The following is a 22,574-nucleotide window of genomic DNA, read 5'->3' on the forward strand; positions in this document are numbered from 1 at the left end:
TGAAGTAAATATTTGATTTAATATATTTTTAAGAAAAGACATAAATTGTATTTCGAATTCTTAGCTGGAATATTCTTAAATTCATGTCACCTACACACTTTCTATCCATTTTTGAGCTTTAATTTGATCCTTGACACTTATCATCAACTGGAAATTTATGTAATTATTTCACTATTTTATGTCTTCTCCACCAGAATGAAAGCTTAATGTGGTAATGAATTTGCTGTTTTGTTTAATGCCATATCCTGAGTACCTGGAACAGAGTGTTTTGATATATGTCTTTAATTTATTAATTTTGTGTATACATTTTAACTTGAATTTCATAATATAGAAAAGGATTCAGAACTCCAGACAAAATTTTGACAATTATTAATATAGATGCTATTTAATGTTATAGGTTTGGATAAGCTAAACCTGGTGAAAAATTTGGACAAAATTTACAGTTTTACCCAAACCAGTTACATTCCTGAAGTTTCCCAAACATTTAGACATTGAAGTGTAGGAAAGAAGATTAAAAGGAAAAAAAATAAATCAAACAAATAAAAACAAAGATAAATCAAGAGAGAAACCATAGACTGAAGATGCACAAAATCAAAGAAAGTTCAAGAGAGGTGAACTTGTGGAACACAGCCAGACCTGCTGCTAAGTCAAGTAAATGTAGGTCAGAAAATGTCTATTGGGCTTGGTCAAATGTTGGTTATTAATAAATCTAATAAATTTAGGTTCAGTGAAAGAGAATGAAGTCAATAGAGAGAAATATAATTTCGGATATTATTGTTGACAATGCATCTGGATTACATAACACCTGAAAATATTTGACAATATATATTTTAAATCCATCATGAGTTGATAAGGTTGTAATTATTTATCATGCTAACTCCAGTGAAGTAAAGTATAGTAGTAGTGTATCTCACATATATCATTATTTTTTCTTTATTAATTTTAGAGAGAGAGGAAGTGGGGGAGAGATAGAAGCATCAGTGAGAGAGAACATTGATTGGTCGCCTTCTGCACGCCCCCCACTGGGGATTTGGCCCACAAACTGGGCATGTGCTCTGACTGGGTATCAAACCAGCGACCTCTTTGGTGCATGGGTTGATGCTCAACCACTGAGCCACACTGACTGGGCTATATTATTATTTTTTAACTTTATTTTTATTGTTACAAATGTCCTCATTCCCTCCCACCTTAAAGCCCACCTCCACCCCACCCCTTCCCCACCTTCCCTCTGGCTATCACCACACAGTTGTCTGTGTCTATGGGTTATGCATATATGTTCCTTGGCTAATATATACTATATATATATACTATATACATATATATATACTATATATATATATACTATATACTATATATATATATATATATATTTTAATGTAGACACTGTCTACAGTGCTACTAATATACATACCTCTACATGCTCATCCATGATCAATTCCCTGAGAATAAAAGTTTCAAGAATCAAAAGGTATCAGTGTTTTAAGATAGTTATCACTATATTGCCCTATAGTCAAATCTAGAAACAAACTCTCACCAGAAATGTATAAAGTGGTGCATTTCTACACATCCCTGAAAATAAAAGATAAAAACACTGTTATATTCATACTCATTTTAATATATTTTATAGCCAAAAAGAAACAGTTCAAATTTTTCATTTTTTCAGATAATGAAATATGATAAATCACCATCACTAATAATATAATGTGATCAACTGACATATTTAAAAAGATTTAACATTTAACATATTTAATATTCTAACAGAATTCAAATATAATAACATTTGGAATACTAATATAATTGTTTTAATTTGCTGATGGTTGTCCACATAAAGTAATATTTACTATACTGACCTCTATCTGATTAGTAAGCAACAATGAGTTGAATGAATAATTTTCATAGGAAAATGCTGTTTACTTCTTTTAAACATTTGACTTTTTAAAAAAAATTATTAGACCTAATTAAAACTATATTTTCTTCCTAAATGAAACAATGATACATACTTGTGGTTTTGTTGCCTTTAATTTTTTTAACTAATACCAAAATGAAATCAATAAAAAAATGTGCTAAGGCTAATAAAATATAGAATGGACACTTCAAACTCATAGATTGTTAGAGTTTCAAATATCCTCAGATATCATTTTATTATTTTTTTCCCAAAGCTGCAAACCTTCTATAATGTCCCCAATAGTTATTCATTCCACATATGAAGGGAAATTATTAATTGTTTTAAAGTAAGTTTCAATATTAAGCCAAAATTCCCCTTTTGTGTCATGTTCACCAGCTTGCCCCCAATTCTACCCTAAAATGCCCTAAGGCATTTTCAGTGCATCATTTTGAGAATATTAAAACACAGTTTAAAAAAAAGTGAAGTCCTTAAAAAAATCATAATGTCCTAACTTTCGATAAACCAACTTTACTTCAGATTTTTTTAATCCTTTTTTAAAAAATTTTTATTCTTGTTACAGATGTTTCTTTTTTTTTTTACCCCATTGACACCCTCCTCCCCATCCCCCCCGCCCCTTCCCTGGCTTTGTTGTCCATGTCCATTGGTCATGTGTACCTGCACACAAGTTCTGTGGTTTATCTCCTCCCTCCCCCTCCACCCCCTCTTCTGAGGGTTGTCAGTCTGCACTCTATCTCCATATCTTCGGTTCTACTGAATTTCCACTTTTTCTGACTAAACTCATTAGGTAAACTCAATACCTCAACATCTCTTTGTATTAAGCAGAAAAGCTTACTTAAATTTATTTAAGGTTTTTATTAATTTCACTAAATATTTTAATTCCTTTAAAAATAAATTAGGTAGAGATTTATTTCCCACGCCGTTAATGTATCAAGGAATAGTAAGTTCAATATTTGGGTATCTCTTCATAAACTTCAGCAACTAACAGAAACACAGTGGAGAACTGAGAGGCTTACAAACATATCTAGGAGATATTAATTAAAAGCATTACTAGATATTCATAACTGTATCATTTAAACCTACATACCAAAAACATTCCAAAAGATTTTAAAATTTTGAAATAAATAAATATATATGACTATGTCTTATTCTTTAATGTCACCAAGCTATATATATTCTATTAGAAGACATTCAATTTACTCAGCACTTAAAGATAAAAAAAATGGGAATCTCTGAAAACATAAATTATTAGTAACCTCATCTTTTAATTCAAACTAAACTTAACTTGTAGGTAAGTAAAGATGAACAAAAACATAAACTTGTCTTTGATAATTATGGTTTAATTAAGATAATATAAAAACCAGGAAGTAGAAGAATTTTAGCTGTGGGAATTTTTGGTCAGTGACTAATTCATATTTACACACTTGAAGACTGAAGCATCTATAAAGGGGAATCGTAAAGCTCACCCCAGGGAAACAAAGGCCAAGCTTTTAAAAGGCAATTCTTTCTGCTGAGGCAGCTAAAGCTAGAATCACCCTGCAGGTAATTGTGATTCTCTGGTACATTTAAGTAGTTCTCATTTACAAAAGTAGAATAAGGAAAATTAACCTGAAGAGGAACCCCTTTGTTTCATTTTTCATCACAGCAGTTCCTCCAAAAGATCGCATTTGAATGGAGGAAAATTTACTATGTTTATATTATGGAGACAAAATAATAAAATAACCACTGTCATTCCAAACAGTTCTTTTGAAAATAGATAATCTAGATAATTGCTCATGTGAAGTCTGCTTATGGATCTATCTCATTGCATTGCAATTACATTTGAATGAATAAAATTGCTGGAGAATTTTCTTTCTCCTTTTTAAAATTGGATGATAATCTGTTAAAGTCATTGCTAGATGTTTCTTCCGACGTGCTGTGTTCTGATTCTAAACAACCTAGTTTAGCTCTTATAAATGCAAGAACATACCCTATATTAATCCTTGCTGCTTACGCTCTCAGCAGGATGAATCTAAAGACATCTCAATGCCCCCAAGCAATATTTTAAAAAAGAAGTATAGAAAAATCCTAATAGATCATCCTGATCATTCGGATGTCAGAAAAATAACACTCCTAAACACAGCCTGCGGTGTTTTATTTCAGACTCATTTTCAAATTCCAAAGTAATAGAGTTTTAATATCCGGAAGAGATGTTAATCAAGAACAAATTTGTAGTTATACTAAAATAGTTCAGTGGGAATTTGCTCATTAAGATACTATATTTGAGCTGCTTATCATACTGTGTACCCCAAGGGAACTCACTTATACTCAAAACTGATGTATTTGATCAAATGGGGAAGATTTAGATTAATTGTAATTAAGTGTATTTATATGATAATTCTATAAAAAGAAATATAACACAGATAAAAATATGACAAAATACAAAAGTAACTAGTTAAAATTATATTGCCAATATAAAACTTAAATGTTCTTTCAAAATGATTTTGTTACTAGTTATATAGAAAACCCTATTTTGATCTAAAATAAGCACATAAGTTAATTTATAAATTATAGAAAAACTTCCAAAACTAAAATATACTTTAAAAAAAAAAACATATAAGTAACTGGCCACTTCTACTTAAAATCTGAATATATATAATTGGGAATTTTACTGTAAATTGTTTTTAGAACTTAAAAATTGCTGGAAAATTTCAGATACCAATTTTTATGAATTTTATTTGAAATGTAATTATTTTGCATTTAGTTCTAGTTCTCTATGTGGTGTTTGCATGGTTATAAACCTGGGGTTGGGTAATGAATATAAAAAGACAAAGACAATCTTTATTGTTGCTTTATATTTGTATCTATGGGGAATATGTGATCTGAAGTGTTAGAATTATTTCTTACTATAGGAATAAAATTCAAATATATAAAAGGCCAAGGTGCATTAGTATATGTTTTTATTTAATGTTCTATTTGAAATCAAATGTTGTTTTAAAGTGATGAGTAGTTTTCTTAATTATTCAGAAAAGAAGCTTGGAAGTATTTGCATAAATATTTAGGAATGTTAGATTTTTATAAAACTATAATATAAAGTCATGATATTTATTTATTTATTTATTTTTTATTCTCACCGGAGGACATTTTTCCTTTTTTTTTGTTCAGGTAGAGTGGGGGGGGGAGAGGAACATCCATGTGAAAGGGACACATCGAGTGTCTGCCACCCGCACAACCGACCAGGGCCAGGGACCAACTGCAACCGAGGTACATGCCCTTAGCGGGAACGGAACCCGGGTCTCTCAGGACCGCAGGCCGACACTCTAACCGCTGAGCCAAACCGGCCAGGGCTAAAGTCATGATATTTAAAATACAGTTATAGTGTGATGTAGAAGTTATCCCATGTAAATCAGTTAGCCATTATATTATGGCGATTCTTTTGAAATGAACTCTTAGCATTTGACTAGCATATCATTTTATAACTTATTGAAACAATTATTAGCTTTGTGAAATTGTACAGTACACATGATAAAAGGCACAAATTTTCTAGTAAAATGATCTATGTTAATATCTGGAATTGGAGAAATGGTGATATTTAATGATGTACCAAAGTATTTTATCATCCATATTTTTCCCTCAAACAAACATATAAAGTATACATTTCTGTATAAAAAGCAGTGTTGTGTTTTGGTTCAAAACAAAGCTAGAATGGCTATATTAACATCAGAAAAAGTAGAATAAGAGCAAAGGACAATACCAGGAAGAGTTGGGACATTGCATATTGAAGAAGAAACAATAGTGTTAAATATATATGAGTCTAAAAATGAAGCTTCAAAATACATGAAGGAAAACTGACAAAACTGAAAGGAAATTTAGACAAACCAACAGTTTTAGTTAATCAGCTTAACAATAACCCACAACCTTCGGACCAACTAAACCAACAGTTTTAGTTAGAAACTTCAATATTTCTCTTTTGATAATTTATGAAACTATTAAACAGAAAATTGGTAAAAATATGGAAGAAATGAACTTCATCAATCAACTGGATTTTATCAAAAAAATTTTAACATTGTACTCAACAATAGTAAAATACATTCTTTTCAAGAACGTGCAAAATCCTTAAACGTAATCATTTTTGGCATACACCAATATACGAATACATTATCCCCCATTGTCCTTTCCAAAAAAAGAATGAGCCAGTCCTCATCTGACTCCATAGTTATTATCTTTATCTTCATTGTAAATGGAATGGGGTTATTATAGCTCTTAACTTGATGAGTCTATTCAATATACTAGTAGCTTATGTAGTTTTGTATTTAATGTTGCCAAATCTGTGTGTTCAATCTTATGTCTTGATAAAAACTAAAAATATCCATAAGCTCCAGAAGAAAAGTAGAGAGGAACAGAGTAATACAGAGAATGTTCTTCATTTAGGTCACAAAAAGAATAACATTAATATTCAGCTCTGGAACAAAATGGGTTTTCATAGAATGTAAGGTGATATTTCAGACCACTTTGATGACATCACGGTCTAGAATATAGAGATACCTTGTTAATTAAATATACTTCATCTGCATACTATTCTTAGGGGCCTATGCCCAAGAAACAATAGTACAACACTCTTTTGGGCTACATCCATACTTATATTTTAATGCCAAACTCATAAAAGCTGAATTGGAATCAGACTTAGAATGCAGATTTTATCAGGAACTTTAACTAAATTTTTTCATGTCATTGAAAATATTGACCAGGTCCGATTTCGGTATGAGAGAATAAACGTATTGGCATTTGTTATCTACATTGTACCTTAAAGCCTACATTTTGAAACTAGTTTTTGCACAATAATAATTGGACATATCCGCAGTTCAGTAATAGAGTTATTCCTGTTATTTTTTTATTCTGTATTTGGAGAATGATTACATGTATGTTTCTTTTGAATGAAACATAAGTTTAAAAATTATCTGGGTAAAAATATAAGTAGATGTTTGAAATCTGAACAGTTAGATCAATGTTTCATAGAATGTTTTTGTTAAAAAGTTTTATTTCTGTATGATTTTCTTACATGTTATATTTTCCTAGGTCATTTACTCTATATAGTCTCCAAAATGAGGGCTTTAGGTGAGATATGTTTGTTTTGCTTTTTGACTGTTTTCAAGTCATGAAGACATAAAGATTTTAGTTGAAAATCCAAATCTAACTGATGCTTCATCAAACTTTAAAGGATGCCTATTGAAATAGAATATATTTTATATTTAGAGGTAGGGAGGGTGATAAAGACAATAATACACACAGAATCTCGAAAAATATTTTCATTGCTTTCGGTAAAAAGTAAAGACCAAATCTAATCAAAACAATTATTTTAAAGATTTAGCCAAATTCCTCACTTCCCTTTGTCCTTCTAGTAGGCCAAAAAAAAAAAAAAAAAATTAAGTCTTCACTATGTGAATTAACATATGCTTTCATTTGCAATAGTTTTTATTTTGTTGGAATTGCAGTTTTATGGCAGATCTTTTCTCTTCTTGCCATTAAAATGTTAGGTCATTGACTTCAGTTTTAGCCTCTTCCAAATATCTTTTAGCCAAGCTACACTGCTCAGAATCAAATGTCTCAGGAAGCAGCTTTTGACCCTGTTCCAAAATGTGCAGCCAGTTCCCCCTTTGGAGCCATGTGCCTATGTTGTGGTCAGTAGTTTAACGATCTTTCTATAGGCGGTAGATATTTTGCCTTTGTGGATTTCTTAAATGCAAAAGAACAGATCACTGATAATGAGTACCACAGGAGTCACACTGCTTTTATAATTTCAGAGAATAAAGCGTGTTGGACCAAATCAGTAAAAAGCGAACTCTTTGAAAGCACCGTGGTCTATTTGAAATATCTTGCTTACTACCAGTGACACAAAGGCCCTTGGACATAGGCAGACATTTATTACCTCTGTAACACTTTTCAAATTCCTGAAAATAAAAATACACACAGTCACAATCATGTTTATAGAAGTAAAAATCAGATAGATAAGCCCTGGCTGGTTAGGCTCAGCAGTAGAGCATCAGCCCGTGGACCAATGAGTTCTGGGTTTGATTCTGACCAAAGGCATGTACCTGGGGTGCAATTAGTTCCTGGCCCTGGTCGGGGTCGTGCGGGAGGCAGCCACTCAATGTATGTCTCTCTCTCTCCCTCCCTTCCACTCTATCCGAAGATAAATGAAAAAATATCCTCAGGTGAGGATTTTTTTAAAAATCACATAGATAAGGACAACTGTTTAAATTGGGATTTCCCTCAGATATTTTCTGTACTAATTTACATATGTGCACAGATATTGCCAGAATCCTTAAGGAAAAAAAACTATAAAAGACACAGGCATCGTTGTAGGTTCACTCCTCTGTACTGCTGATTGTAAGTCATTTCAGTTACACTTTAACATTCAAAATATGTGTTGACAACTCTCTCTACATATCTCAGCCATCTTCAGTAGAGTTAAAAGTTTTGTCACATTCAGAAAAAGCAAATTCAGAAAATTCTAACAATTTTAGTTTGAATGAATATCTTAATTTTTTGAGTACTATAATGAAATCATGCCTGACATCTGTTTGCACACTGACCACAAAGATGAAATATTTTTAGGTAAAACTTTTCTATTATATGATTAACATATATATCATATTCAGACCACGTAAGTAGGCAAAAGGGAAATGATGTGGTACACTGCTATGATGTTGTACACAACCGTAATGTGCCCAAAAGCAATTTAAAAAATTCCTTCCAAAACATAAACATTTTCTTCTTCAAAATTTCCTAATTTAATTAAATGAATCTCCATTACTCCAGTTGCTTAGGACACGCATTTATTCTTGATTTTATTTTCCCCTCCCATCCATTACCAATCTCAGCAATCTATCAAGTCCCATAGAAGATTTCTTTTAAATATATGTAAACTCTAACAACTGTCACTACCTATATTGCTACACTCTACCCAAAGCCACTGACCTTCCTTCCTTTGACCATTTTAACAAACTACTAATTTATATCCCTACTCCCATCCCTGCCTCCTTTTAAATGAAAATCAAAGCAATTTATACCCTTAAAGCCCTTCAACACTATGTAATCTCAATAGAAACAGACTCACAGATACAGAAAACAGGCTGACAGCAGTCAGAGTCAGGAGAATTAGGGAGCTGGGTGAAAAAGATGAATGAGTTAAGCAAAAAGAAAAACCTCATAGGCACAGACAACAGTATGGTGATTACCAGAGGGAAAGAGGGTTAGGGGTTATACAAGAGGTTAAAAGGAGGGAAAATACTGACATAAGGAGACTTGACTTGGGGTGGTGAACACACTATGCAATTTATAGATGATATAATGTAGAATTATACACCTGAAATGTATATAATTTTATTAACCAGTGTCACCCAATAAATTCAATAAACAATTTTTTTTTAAGTATGTAGCCTTGGCCAGTTTGGCTCAGTCATTAGAATGTTAGCCATCAGACCAAAGAGTCACAGGTTCTAATCAGATCAAAGACATGGACTTTGGTTGCAGTTGGGTCCCTAGCCTTGGTCAGGGTCGTGTGGGAGGCAACCAACTGACGTTTCTCTCCCCCTCCCACTGTGTCTGAAAATAAATGAAAAAAATACCCTCAGGTGAGGATTTAAAAAATAATAATAAAAATTTAAAAAGTATGAAATCTCAGTCTATATCAAAATGAATGTCCTCACCATGGTATATCGATCTTTACATTATTTTACTCCTTACTTTTTCTTTTACCTTTTGTTTCATCTCTATCCCACATTAATTTACTTGTATCCATAACAGTCTAACTGCTGGTTTGTTTTTTCAAATGTATTTGGTACTGATGTTGTAGCTCACTGTCCTTAGAATCCAACTTGTCTTTGAGCTGCCCTAATTAACAACCTCAGAGACAGCAAGATGAACAATGGGGAATGTTATAGAGGGCTTTAGCTCCATAAAAATTAACCAGAGTTTGACCTTCACTGGGAATTTGAAAAGCAACATCCTTCAGGAAAAGGGAGGACAGAAACGGCCCCAAGGCCAGAGTGTCCTGCATGCTCTGTAAAGAAACTGATAGGGAGAAACTGAAGCTCCCTTTACCCCATAAAACTGTAACTGTTAAACATGTGTGTATTGCAATCTACGCTGAAGTCCGTCTCAAATTTGTTAGTTTTTAAAACTTGGATAATGGAATGAATAGCAGGATAGATGTATGCTGACCCAGTTCACCCAGTTCCCTTTCGCCTCAGCTCCCTCCCACCTCTGTTCCCTCCTGCTTATCGCTAACTGCCTCTGCTTCTGTACAAGCAGCTTGCTTGCTCTGCTAAACTCTTGAATGACCCCTGCCCTATATAAGCAACCCTCCCCCTGAGCTCGGGGCTGCAGTTCTCCTCTGTGTAGGTTGGCTTCAGTCCCTGCGCAGGTAATAAAGCATCCCCAAAAACTGAAAAATTGAGTCTGAGTGTGGTCGATCTCCTGGGTTACAACACTGATTCACATGTATTGTCCTTGTTGGTCAACAACACTCTTATTGATATTGTATGGCTTTTTCTTTCAACTCTTTTATATCTATGATTAATTGCTATCTTCTCTGATAAAATTTTCGTAACCATCCTATATAAAATATAGATGCCCTTCATCTTTATTCATTTTTATGTTATAAAATGTATAAAGCATTTTTTGTTTGATCTTCCCCCCACTACTTTGTTAAAGAGTCAGATCTTTGAAAGTAAGAACTATGTCTTGTTATAGATAAATTGTTTCAAAATGGGTTTTTCACATAGTAAGAGTTTAATGGGTATTATTAAGTGAAGAAATGAATGCTTGAGGAAAAACACAGGGTTATTATTTATTGCAATTCTTCAGTCACTAATACCCTCTAAATATTTCATGGAAATACCCTATCTTCAGTGAGTTGAATCCCTCAAAACCTCTCAGCTATACTATCACAGTGGCATTCTAACTTGTTTTTAGTTGACATCTTTGGTTTGTGAAATCCATTTTCACAATGAATAAATTAGGATAAATAAGTGGATCAAGTAATCAAAGAATGGACCTACAAAGAAATTCTATCAAAATTGAACCATATCCACTCCTGCCCTCCACCTGCAGAAAAATTTTTTTAACCATATCCAGATGAAATTATTCTCATAGTCACATATTAAATGCAGGTTGATATGTGAGATCTCTATTTTTTTATGTGGGCTCTTTATGACATGGCAACTATGAAAGTTTCTAGTATTTTCATTTTATGATATGTTGTACTTCTTCTTTATGTGCTAACAGAATGGAATTGCTTGTTTCTCTTCTGCTTCATGTAGTTTTTCTTTGCTTTCATTCAACTTTATGATAAAATTTTCCATTTACCCCTCAGATCTCAGATCTTATTTCATCTGATGAATCTTTATACTTTTTCTTATTCTCAAATACTAAAATTATATGTATTGAACAACACACTGTATTAGACACTGAGCTGGCTATTTTGCATATAACAAATAATCTTTTTTTTTTTTTTTTTTTTTTTTGGGTGAGAATTTTATTTTATTTTATTTTTTTTTTTTTTTTTTTTTTTTTTTTTTATGAATTTTTATTTATTTTTTTGTTACAGATATTTTACCTTTTTACCCCATTGGCACCCCCCACCCCACCCCCTCCACCCTGTCCCCGGCTTAGTTGTCCATGTCCATTGGTCATGCATACATGCATATAAGTTCTGTGGTTTATCTCTTCCCACCCCCCCACCCCCCATCCCCTCTTCTGAGGGATGTCAGTCTGTGCCCTACTTCCATGTGTCTGGGTCTACTGTATTCCTCAGACTGTTATGTTCATTATATTCCGTATATAAGTGAGATCATGTGGTATTTGTCTTTTTCTGCTTGGCTTCTTTCACTTAGGATAATACTTTCCAGGTCCCTCCATGTCGTCTCAAAGGATAAGAGATCTTTCTTTCTTACCGCTGCATAGTACTCCATTGTGTATATGTACCACAACTTTTTGATCCATTCGTCTACTGGTGGACACTTGGGCTGTTTCCAGATCTTAGCTATTGTAAATAGTGCTGCTATGAACATGGGGGTACATATATTCTTCCTGATTGGTGTTTCAGGCTTCTTAGGGTATATTCCCAGCAGTGGGATCACTGGGTCAAATGGAAGTTCAATTTTTAATTTTTTGAGGTAGCACCATATTGTTTTCCATAGCGGCTGCACCAGTCTGCATTCCCACCAGCAGTGTATTAGAGTTCCCTTTTCTCCACACCCTCGCCAACACTTGTTGTTTGATGATTTGTTGATGGCGGCCATTCTGACAGGTGTGAGGTGATACCTCATTGTTGTTTTAATTTGCATCTCTCGGATGATTAGTGATGTTGAGCATTTCTTCATATGTCTCTTGGCCATTTGTATGTCCTGTTTGGAGAGGTGTCTATTCAGCTCCTCTGCCCATTTTTTAATTGGGTTCTTTGTCTTCCTTTTGTGGAGTTGTGTGAGCTCTCTGTATATATTGGAAATTAACCCCTTATCTGATACATCATTGGCAATGATGTTCTCCCATACAGTGGGTTGCCTTTCCATTTTGATGATCGTTTCTTTTGCTGTGCAGAAGCTTTTTAGTTTGATGTAGTCCCATGTGTTCATTTTCTCCTTTATTTCTGTTGCCTTAGGTGATGTATCAGTGAAAATTCTGCTCCGTATGATGTCCGAAATTTTGTTGCCTACATTTTCTTCTAGAATTTTTATGGATTCACGGGTCACATTTAAGTCTTTTATCCATTTTGAGTTTATTTTTGTGTATGGTGTAAGTTGATGGTCGAGTTTCATTTTTTTGCATGTAGCTGTCCAATTTTCCCAACACCATTTATTAAAGAGGCTGTCTTTACTCCACTGTATGCTCTTGCCACCTTTGTCAAATATTAATTGAGCGTATTGCCTTGGGTCCATTTCTGGGTTTTCAGTTCTGTTCCACTGGTCTATATGCCTGTTCTTGTGCCAGTACCAGGCTGTTTTGGTTACAGTCGCTTTGTAGTATAACCTGATATCTGGTAATGTGATCCCTCCAACTTTGTTCTTCTTTTTCAAGATTGCTGTGGCTATTCGGGGTCTTTTTTGGTTCCATATGAACTTTTGAAGTATTTGTTCTAGTTCTATGAAATATGTCGTTGGTATTTTGATGGGGATTGCATTGAATCTATAGATTGCTTTGGGTAGTATGGACATTTTAATTATGTTAATTCTTCCAATCCATGAACAGGGTATGTTCTTCCACTTTTTTATATCTTCCTCTATTTCTTTTTTCAATGACCTGTAGTTTTCTGCAAATAGGTCCTTTACTTCTTTGGTTAAGTTTATTCCTAGGTATCGTAATTTTTTTGGAGCGATGGTAAATGGGATTGTTTTTTCAGTTTCTCTTTCTGTGAGTTCATCATTGATGTACAAGAATGCCGTCGATTTCTTGACGTTAATTTTGTATCCTGCTACTTTGCCAAATTCATTTATTAAGTCTAATAGATTTTTGATGGAGTCTTTAGGGTTTTCTATGTACAATATCATGTCATCTGCAAATAATGACAGTTTCACTTCCTCCTTTCCAATTTGGATCCCTTTTATTTTTTCTTCATGTCTGATTGCTGTGGCTAAGACTTCCAGTACAATGTTAAACAAGAGTGGCGAAAGTGGACATCCCTGTCTTGTTCCTGTTCTTAATGGAAATGTTTTTAGTTTCTGTCCATTGAGTATGATGTTGGCTGTAGGTCTTTCATATATGGCCTTTATTATGTCGAGATATGATCCCTCTATTCCTACATTGCTGAGCGTTTTTATCAGAAATGGATGCTGGATTTTGTCGAATGCTTTTTCAGCATCTATTGATATGATCATGTGTTTTTTATTCTTCATTTTGTTTATGTGGTGTATCACGTTTATTGATTTGCGAATATTGTACCAGCCTTGCATCCCTGGAATGAATCCCACTTGGTCATGGTGAATAATTTTTTTGATGTATTTCTGGATCCGATTTGCTAGTATTTTGTTCAGGATTTTGGCATCTATGTTCATCAGGGATATTGGCCTGTAGTTTTCTTTCTTCGTAGTGTCTTTTTCTGGTTTTGGAATTAGAATTATGCTGGCCTCATAGAACGTGTTTGGAAGTCTTCCTTCTTCTTGAATTTTTTGAAATAGTTTGAGGAGAATGGGTGTTAGTTCTTTTTTGAATGTTCGGTAAAACTCCCCCGTGAAACCATCTGGGCCTGGGCTTTTGTTTGCTGGGAGAGTCTTGATTACCTCTTCAATTTCCTTAGTTGTTATTGGTCTGTTCAAGTTTTCTATCTCTTCCAGGAATAGTTTTGGGAGACTGTGTGTTTCTAGAAATTTGTCCATTTCGCTGAGATTGTCGAATTTGTTGCCATATAGTTGTTCATAGTAGTTGTTAACGATCTTTTGTATTTCCGTGGTGTTGGTTGTTACTTCTCCTCTTTCATTTCTGATTTTGTGTATTTGGGTTCTCTCTCTTTGTTTCTTGGTGAGTCTAGCTAAGGGTCCATCAATCTTATTTATCTTTTCGAAAAACCAGCTCTTTGTTTCATTGATCCTTTGAATTGTTTTTTTGGTCTCTATGTCATTTATTTCTGCTCTGATCTTTACTATTTCCTTCCTTCTACTTGCTCTGGGGTTTTCTTTTTGTTTGCTTTCTAATTCTTTAAGTTGTGAGGTTAGACAGTCAATTAGAAATTTTTCTTGTTTTTTGAGGTAGGCCTGTAGTGCTATGAACTTCCCTCTCAGAACTGCTTTCGCTGCATCCCATAGATTTTGTGTTGTTGTGTGTTCATTTTCATTGGTTTCCAGGAAGTTTTTGATTTCTTCCTTGATCTCCTCGGTGACCCATTCATTGTTTAATAACATGCTATTTAGCCTCCATGTGTTGAAATGTCTTTGCATGTTCTTGTTGCAGTTGATTTCTAGTTTCATGCCATTGTGATCTGAGAAGATGCTTGATATGATTTCAATCTTCTTGAACTTGTAGAGATTTAGTTTGTGTCCTATCATGTGGTCTATCTTTGAGAATGTCCCATGTGCACTTGAGAAGAATGTGTATTCTGTAGTTTTGGGGTGTAATTCTCTGTAGATATCTATTAAATCCATTTGGTCTAGTGCTTCATTTAGAGTCTCTGTTTCCTTGCTAATTTTTTGCCTAGAGGATCTATCCAGTGCTGTCAACGGGGTGTTGAAGTCCCCAGCTATGATTGTATTGTTGTCGATTTCTCCTTGGAAGTCCTCCAGAAGATTTTTAATATATTTTGGTGCTCCTATATTGGGTGCATATATGTTTATCAAGGTTATATCTTCCTGTTGGATAGATCCTTTCAATATTATGTAGTGGCCGTCTTTGTCTCTAGTTATGGTCTTCATTTTGAAATCTATTTTATCAGATATGAGAATTGCTACCCCAGCTTTTTTTTGCTTTCCATTTGCTTGGAAAATTTTTTTCCATCCCTTCACTTTCAACCTATGTGAGTCTTTTGTTGAGAGATGGGTCTCTTGTAAACAACATATAGATGAGTCATGCTTTCTTATCCAATCAGCTACTCTGTGTCTCTTTATGGGAGCATTCAGTCCATTTACGTTTAAGGTGATTATTGATATGTACTTATTTATTGCCATTTTTGTTTAGTGTGGTTCTATTTTTGTTCCCATTTCTACTGCTAATTACAGCAGTCCTTTTAACATTTCTTGCAGTGCTGGTTTGGTGCTAATGTATTCCCTTAGCTTTTTTTTGTCTGGGAAGCTCTTTATTTGATCTTCTATTTTGAATGATAGCCTTGCTGGGTAGAGTAGTCTTGGATTCAGATTCTTGTTTTTCATGACTTTGATTACTTCATGCCATTCCCTTCTGGCCTGTAGTGTTTCTTGTGAGAAGTCAGCTGAGAGCCTTATGGGGTTCCCTTTGTAGGTAACCTGTTGCTTATCTCTTGCTGCTTTTAGGATTCTCTCTTTGTCTTTAATTTGTGGCATTTTAATTACTATGTGTCTTGGTGTGGGCCTGTTTGGGTTCTTCTTACTTGGGACTCTCTGTGCTTCTTGAACTTGAATGCCTTCTTCCTTCACCAAATTAGGGAAGTTTTCTCTCACTATTTTTTTGAATATATTCTCTATCCCTTGCTCCTTTTCTTCTTCTTCGGGGACTCCTATGATGCGAATATTATTACGTTTCCAGTTGTCCCATAGTTCTCTTAAGCTGTCTTCCTGTTTTTTAATAGTTTTTTCCTTTTGTTTTTCTGATTGGTTGATTTTTTCTACCCTGTCTTCTAATTCGCTGATCCGGTCCTCAGCTTCCCCTACTCTGCTTTTTAAACCTTCCAATGTGTTTTTCATTTCGGATATGTCATTTTTTATCTCTTCTTGTTGGTTTTTAATTTCCATTTGGCTTATTTTCAGTGTCTCTATGTCCTTACTCATGCTGTTCAGCTTCCTCAAGATCATGGCTCTGAATTCTAGCTCTGTTAACATGCCTAATTGCTCCACATTGATCTCATCTTCGGTGGAGGTGGTTTGCTCTTTCATTTGGCTTCTGTTTCTGTGTTTCACCATTTTAGCTATCACTCTGGGCTTTGGAGCCTGTCAAGTTCTCCCTGTGGGTGTTGGTGTTCTGCTGTTTGTGGCTCCCTCTCCTGTGTTTAGATGAGCGAGGGAGGACCCGCGTTGAACACCACTGTCAAGTCTTACTTTCCTGGTTAAAGTTGCCAGCCCAGGAAACGTACTGTTATCCTCTAGCTTTTTGCCTGGAAGCTAGCAGTCTAGGTTAATTGATGAGTTTTGGGTTGTCAGTTGATTGAAAAACTCCCTCTGGTGCTCAGCCAAGGGGCTTTCACGAGGGTGGGGCAGATGCTGGTCCTTAGTGAGCCTCAATTAACACTTCAATGGCCCACAGGGTGGGGTTGGATCTCCGAGGGAGGGGCTGCTGCCTCTCTCAGAGCCCTGGGAAGAAGCAATGTGGCCACCGTCCTGAGTGGCTGCACTCAGCCAAAGCTCCGAGAGCCCTCCAAACCCCGAGTGTCCCGACACAGTTCCAGTCCAGTCTGCCCTCCCTCTGCCGGAGCCCAAGGTGAGTGGCTGTGGCTGTTTCAGCCTCTGTCCCGGCTGCGCTGTGGGGCCGCCTGGGAGTGTGACCCGCGGGCGCCGCTTACAGCTGAGGCCGCTGCCGAGCTGCCGACTGTGCGCTCCCAGCCCCGTCTCGCGCCTTCGCAAGCCTACCGGGATGGAGTCAGTGTCCCTCGTTGTCTGGTCCTCGCAAGCTGCTTTTCTGTTGGTTTTTCCCGTCGATTTGTCTGTGTTATAGTTGTAATTCCAGTTTGGTTCTGGGAGACGGTCTGTGTAGCTCCGTTCACTCCGCCGCCATTTTTCGGTTCGAACTATAACAAATAATCTTAAGAAAGGGTGTTGATATGTTATTAAATAATGGAGTACAAATAAGGTCATAGTTACAGAGTTAAAACTATCAGTCAAACTCAAATGTGGGTGATACCAAAAGTATTTGTTCTATCAATGTATTAAGATAGTTACTTTAGCACTGGCTGGTTTGGCTCAGCGGTTAGAGTATCGGCCTGGGGTCCAGAGAGACCCTGGTTCAGTTCCCGCTAGGGGCACGTACCTTGGCTGCAGTTTGTCTCTGGCCCTGGTTGGTCGTGCAGGTGGCAGCCACTCAATGTGTCCCTTTCACGTCGATGTTTCTCTCTCTCCCTCTTCCTCTCTCTCCCTCCCACTCTATCTGAACAAAAAATGGGAAAATGTCCTCGGGTGAGGATTAAAAAAAAGATAGTTACTCTACATTGTAACACTTATAAAACATAGTTGTGTTCCTTATAAAATGGACTTCAACATCTCAGACATGTGGGTAAACATTTATATTAGATTATAAAATCCTTGTCATAAAGATGTTAAGATTGCCCTTAAAAATAAGCCATGAGTTCTTTAGTAAAGAAGAGCAATTATAAAGAATTGTTATGGACAGACTATTAAGGCAAATACCTTAAAAAACAAGAGACCATACAGTGATTTCTCTATAATATGTTAAAGACATTCTGGCTGTCACCAAAACATGTAATGACATTTGTTTTCAACCCAATCTGTGGTTCCGTGGCAGTCATTTACCATGGCTGGGAAATTCCCTTGCAAATGAAATGGCAAATGAAATTTTCATTTTAATATTGCTCAGGAGTAGCCAAAATTAGATGGCTAATTATAGGATCACCAATTAGAAATACTCCATCTCTATACATAAACATGTTTTTTAAGTAAAGCAATACACATTTTCATTTAGAAATAAGCATTATGTAGAGTGTGATTCTAACAACTATTTTCAAATTTCTCTAAAGCCACATAGAATTATTTTAAGAAAAGAATTTGAAAGTGTTATTTGGCTTAAGCCATTTTGCTACTTATAGAAATATCATGTTAATTCTCTACATATTAAAAAGTCTTTTCCCTTGGTGGAAATAATTTAAATCTGTGAAAAAAAGTACATTTCAATTTTGTGGTTTTATAATTAGCTTTGCATTATATACACATTTTCAGTAATCAAATTCTAACTTGTGGTACAGAACATCAATTTGATTAGAAAGCATTGTTTATAGCCAATATATCCCTTTAGACAATGCATAACTTGAACAACATATCCAAACAGCAAAAATAGCCCGTAGGGAAATTTAAAGCTTTATTGTTCGTAGAACCATGACATTATAATACCATGCTTTGTGCAATACTGATTTATAACTTATGTTATCTCTGTCTTTTTTTTTATAAGCTTTAATTGAGGGCACACTCTTGGGATAATGTTTAACTTATTTTAGATGTGTATTAAAATGTTCAGCAGCAATACTTTGAAAGTATTTTCATAAAATTTTTGCTTCAAGCTATATTAACTATTAATCCTAAATACATGTGTTTACGAAGTGCATATGCTATGTGTATAACATTTTATCTAAAACTACAAAATAAATGAGTTAAAATGAATACATACTTCAGTGATCTCCTACACAACCAACCACAGGAAACTATTATTTCAATGCCATTTCAAAGAAACCTCTTATTGGAGGATTACAAGAAAAATATTACCTGAAACTTGAAAAACAAATATGCTCTAGGAGGAGCTGTGTGTTTATATAGAAATGGATAGGAAGTTAACTTTCTTTAATAATTGTTTAATTTAAAAAACCCTAAAAAATAAATCTCAAAATAAATATTACCTGATTTATTCATTTTATTTTATCTGCAAAGTGTACTTAAGTGGCCCTCTTTTATAGTTTAAGAATTTAAAGATTATAGATAAGGTGTTAACATATATAGATTACTTAAACTAAATTTTATTTTTGTTGTGATTTATATTCAAATTATAATATTGTATAAATAGATGTATTTGAATTTTCCCTAGCACACACACAAATAACCTAAGATGAATTATCTAAGGATCTAAATGTTGTTATTTCTCTTCTTGTTTTAATTTTTATTATATTTTCTACATTTAGAACTTTATTTCCAACACACAACATTACATACTATAAATATGTGCCCTAATTTTTAATCAAATGATGCAAACACAGTTATCAAAAGAATATACTTAGTAGCATGTTTCATAAAGTTTATAATTGACAGACATAATCATGCGCCTGTGACATTCTGTTATCAATAAGAACACCTTATCTACAAAAGGTCATTGATTCAAATAGAAGAAATAGTGCTCCAATTTTTTGTAGATGAAAAATTCCTTTTTTGTTGTTCTTGTTGTTGGAAAAGACCTGAAAATAATTTTTTGAAGAAATATTAAGGATATGTATAAATCTGGGGCTTCATTAAAAATTGTGCATGTGTTTTGTAAACGCACTGCAGTTTTAGCATCTAAAATAGAGTTTCTTTTTTCTGTATTTAGTTTTGCATAGCTTTTGTTAGTTTGTTTAATATCACAGCAATGTGAACCATTTTCTGTTGGTCTCAAAGTTATCCACAATAATAAGTATTGGGTGAGAGTGAGCTTCTTCTCCCCATTTTTGAAAATGTAAAATCTGCCCTGACTCTCAGATATAAAATTACAGTAGCTGTGATATAAAATATTCAGTTGTATATTTAATTTATAAGCATCTATTAAGTAGCTACCAAGATTTAGATATTTTTGGTTCATAGTTTAATTAGACACGTTTTTTTATCTGCATATTGCCCATGCTTATTTACTGAAGAACACATATAACTAAATAATAATTGAGCCAATCTTGTTAATACCCATAGAATTTATAAAATCCATGATTAATACAAGATTGTAGAAATTCAAATATATTAATATGAGATTTGGGGGATTTTATTTCTTAATCTCTTTCCTAATAAAAATATATATAAACTTCACCTGTTACAGAACGATTCTTTTACAACTGGTTCAGCCCTGGAATAAACTAAAATTTACTATAGGAAATTCTTGTTTTTAGCTAGTTATGCACTGAAATACACAATACCTGAATACAACTTTGAAATTCTGAAGATTTCAAACTCAGCAATGAAAATATTTATGAAGACCCCAAATGCATATTAGTCATTCTAAACCAATTTGTACCAGATAAACTCAAAATAATTTTTAAAAAATATTATTTATTAAGTACTCAAATGTGGCAGGAACACCTGTAGCTGCTTTATATATTCAATTATCAAAATAATCTTTGACTAACTCCTATCCCCTTTTTACTGATAACATTACATAACTTGTATAAGATGGTATAGACAGTAACTGACATAGTAAGCGGTTTTGGACATAGGTTTATATGACTCAAAATATTTTATTTTCTGAAGTAGCACTGATCATTTACAAATGTGTATTTCTGAAAATGTTAAAATAATTTGATTCTAATTAAAGTATCAGTAGGTCGTTAGTGCAGTTTTATTATTCCATCCATTCATCATTTATTGGCTAAGTATCTAGTATCTTTAACACACTGTGCAAGGCATTCGGAGCACTGCAGTGAGCAAGACAGATTTGTTCTAGCCCTCATAGGTCTTAAGATCTATTGGGAAAAACAAGAACAAAAAATTAACATACAATTATTTGTTTTTAGTAATTATGTTAAGTAGTATAATGGAGGAGAATGTAGTACCATAAATTGTTTATAAAACAGAGATCTAAGTGGTCCATTAAAACAAGACATAGTTACCCTGGCCGGTTTGGCTCAACGGTTAGAGTGCCGGCCCTCGGACCAGGGAGACCCAGGTTTGGTGTCCATAGGTTATGTACCTAGGTTGCAGTTTCTCCCTGGCCCTGCTTGGGGTCCTGTGGGTGGCAGCCAGTCAATGTATCTCTCGCATAGATGTTTCTTTCTCTCTCTTCCTCCCTCTCTCCTTCCCACTCTATCTGAAGATAAATGAAAAAAAAAAAAAAAAAAATGTCCTCAGGTGAGGATAAATTAAACAAACAAACAAAAAAACAAGACAAATTACTGATTAAAAAATAATTAATATGCAAACTAAATCATAAAAAGGTTTTAAAAAGGGACAAAGATTTTAGGTAGATATGGTAGGTGGAATAATGGCTCCCCAAAGGTACACATCTTTGCTCCGCAGAACCTCTAACTATACTATCTTACATGACGAATCGTTGCGGGTGTGATTAAGTTAAGGATCTTGAGACGAGATTGTAGTGGGTATCTGAGGAGGACTAATATAATTACAAATGTGTTTATAAATAAAAGAGACAGGTAGAAAAATCAGAGTTGAAGAAGGAAATGTTGTAATGGAACCAGAGTTCCAAATCTGAGATTTTTGAAGAAGCTATGCTACTTACCTGGAAGACGAATAAAGGGTTTTTCCATTTAAGGAACTCGGGTGGCCTCTAGAAGATGGAACAGGAAAGGAATTGAATTGTCTTCTAGACCTCCAGATAAAAGACAACCCTATCAACACTAATGTTAGCCCAGCAGACCCAATTTGGACTTCTGATCTCCATAATTTTAAACTAATTTGTGTTGTTTCAAGTCACTAACTATGTGTTAATTTGTTATAGCATCAATAGAAAACTAATACAGTAGGGAAAAAAACAACAACAAATAGAACACAAACCTCAAAGTAGAAATGATCATGTAAATATAGTTTACCTCTCAAGAAGTAGAGAAAATATTTAAATAATTTTAATTAGATCTTTATAAATGTTTTTACTTCAGTTTCTTAAATCTCATAAGATTCTCAGTATTATGAATTTGTGTCTAAAGCTGATTTAGCTATATAAAATATTTGGATATATTATGTTTTTAAATTGTAACTATATCCCAGAAAATTTTTAAAATTATTTTAGATATATTTTTACCCAAGGTATTAATTTTAAAATAAAATACTTTAAGTTTGTGTTAATTTCTAGTTTTATTTTATTATAATAAAAGAATATTGTATAAATATATTTTTAATGTATCAGTTATTTTGAAACTCTTTATAGGTCTATTTGTGTAAATGTTTCATATGTAGTTGGAATAAAGTTATATTTTTTATGATTGTAGGATTTGATATATACATATGTTTGTCTTTTTACCTTATGTTGTTTAGATCTTCCATACCTATATGAAACTTTTTTATAACTGATCTGTCTTGGACTAAAAGAGGAATATTATCACCTATTATTATGTCTGCCTTTCTATATTTTGTATCCTGTAGTTAGTTCTTCATAAAGATTCCTACTG

General features: G+C 34.0%; 1 protein-coding gene across 1 annotated transcript in view; it reads right to left on the bottom strand.

The window, feature by feature from the left end:
* Positions 1-21,716, bottom strand: part of LOC118622356 (tigger transposable element-derived protein 1-like) — a 28,999-nt gene extending 7,283 nt beyond the window's left edge. The window contains exon 1 of the mRNA XM_036249788.1: positions 21,689-21,716. Coding sequence (XP_036105681.1) covers positions 21,689-21,716 — 28 coding nt within the window. The remainder of the gene's footprint in view (positions 1-21,688) is intronic.
* Between the last annotated feature and the right edge of the window lie 858 nt (positions 21,717-22,574).

This window comes from Molossus molossus, unplaced genomic scaffold (assembly GCF_014108415.1).
Source record: "Molossus molossus isolate mMolMol1 unplaced genomic scaffold, mMolMol1.p scaffold_m16_p_9, whole genome shotgun sequence".
NCBI lineage: Eukaryota > Metazoa > Chordata > Mammalia > Chiroptera > Molossidae > Molossus > Molossus molossus.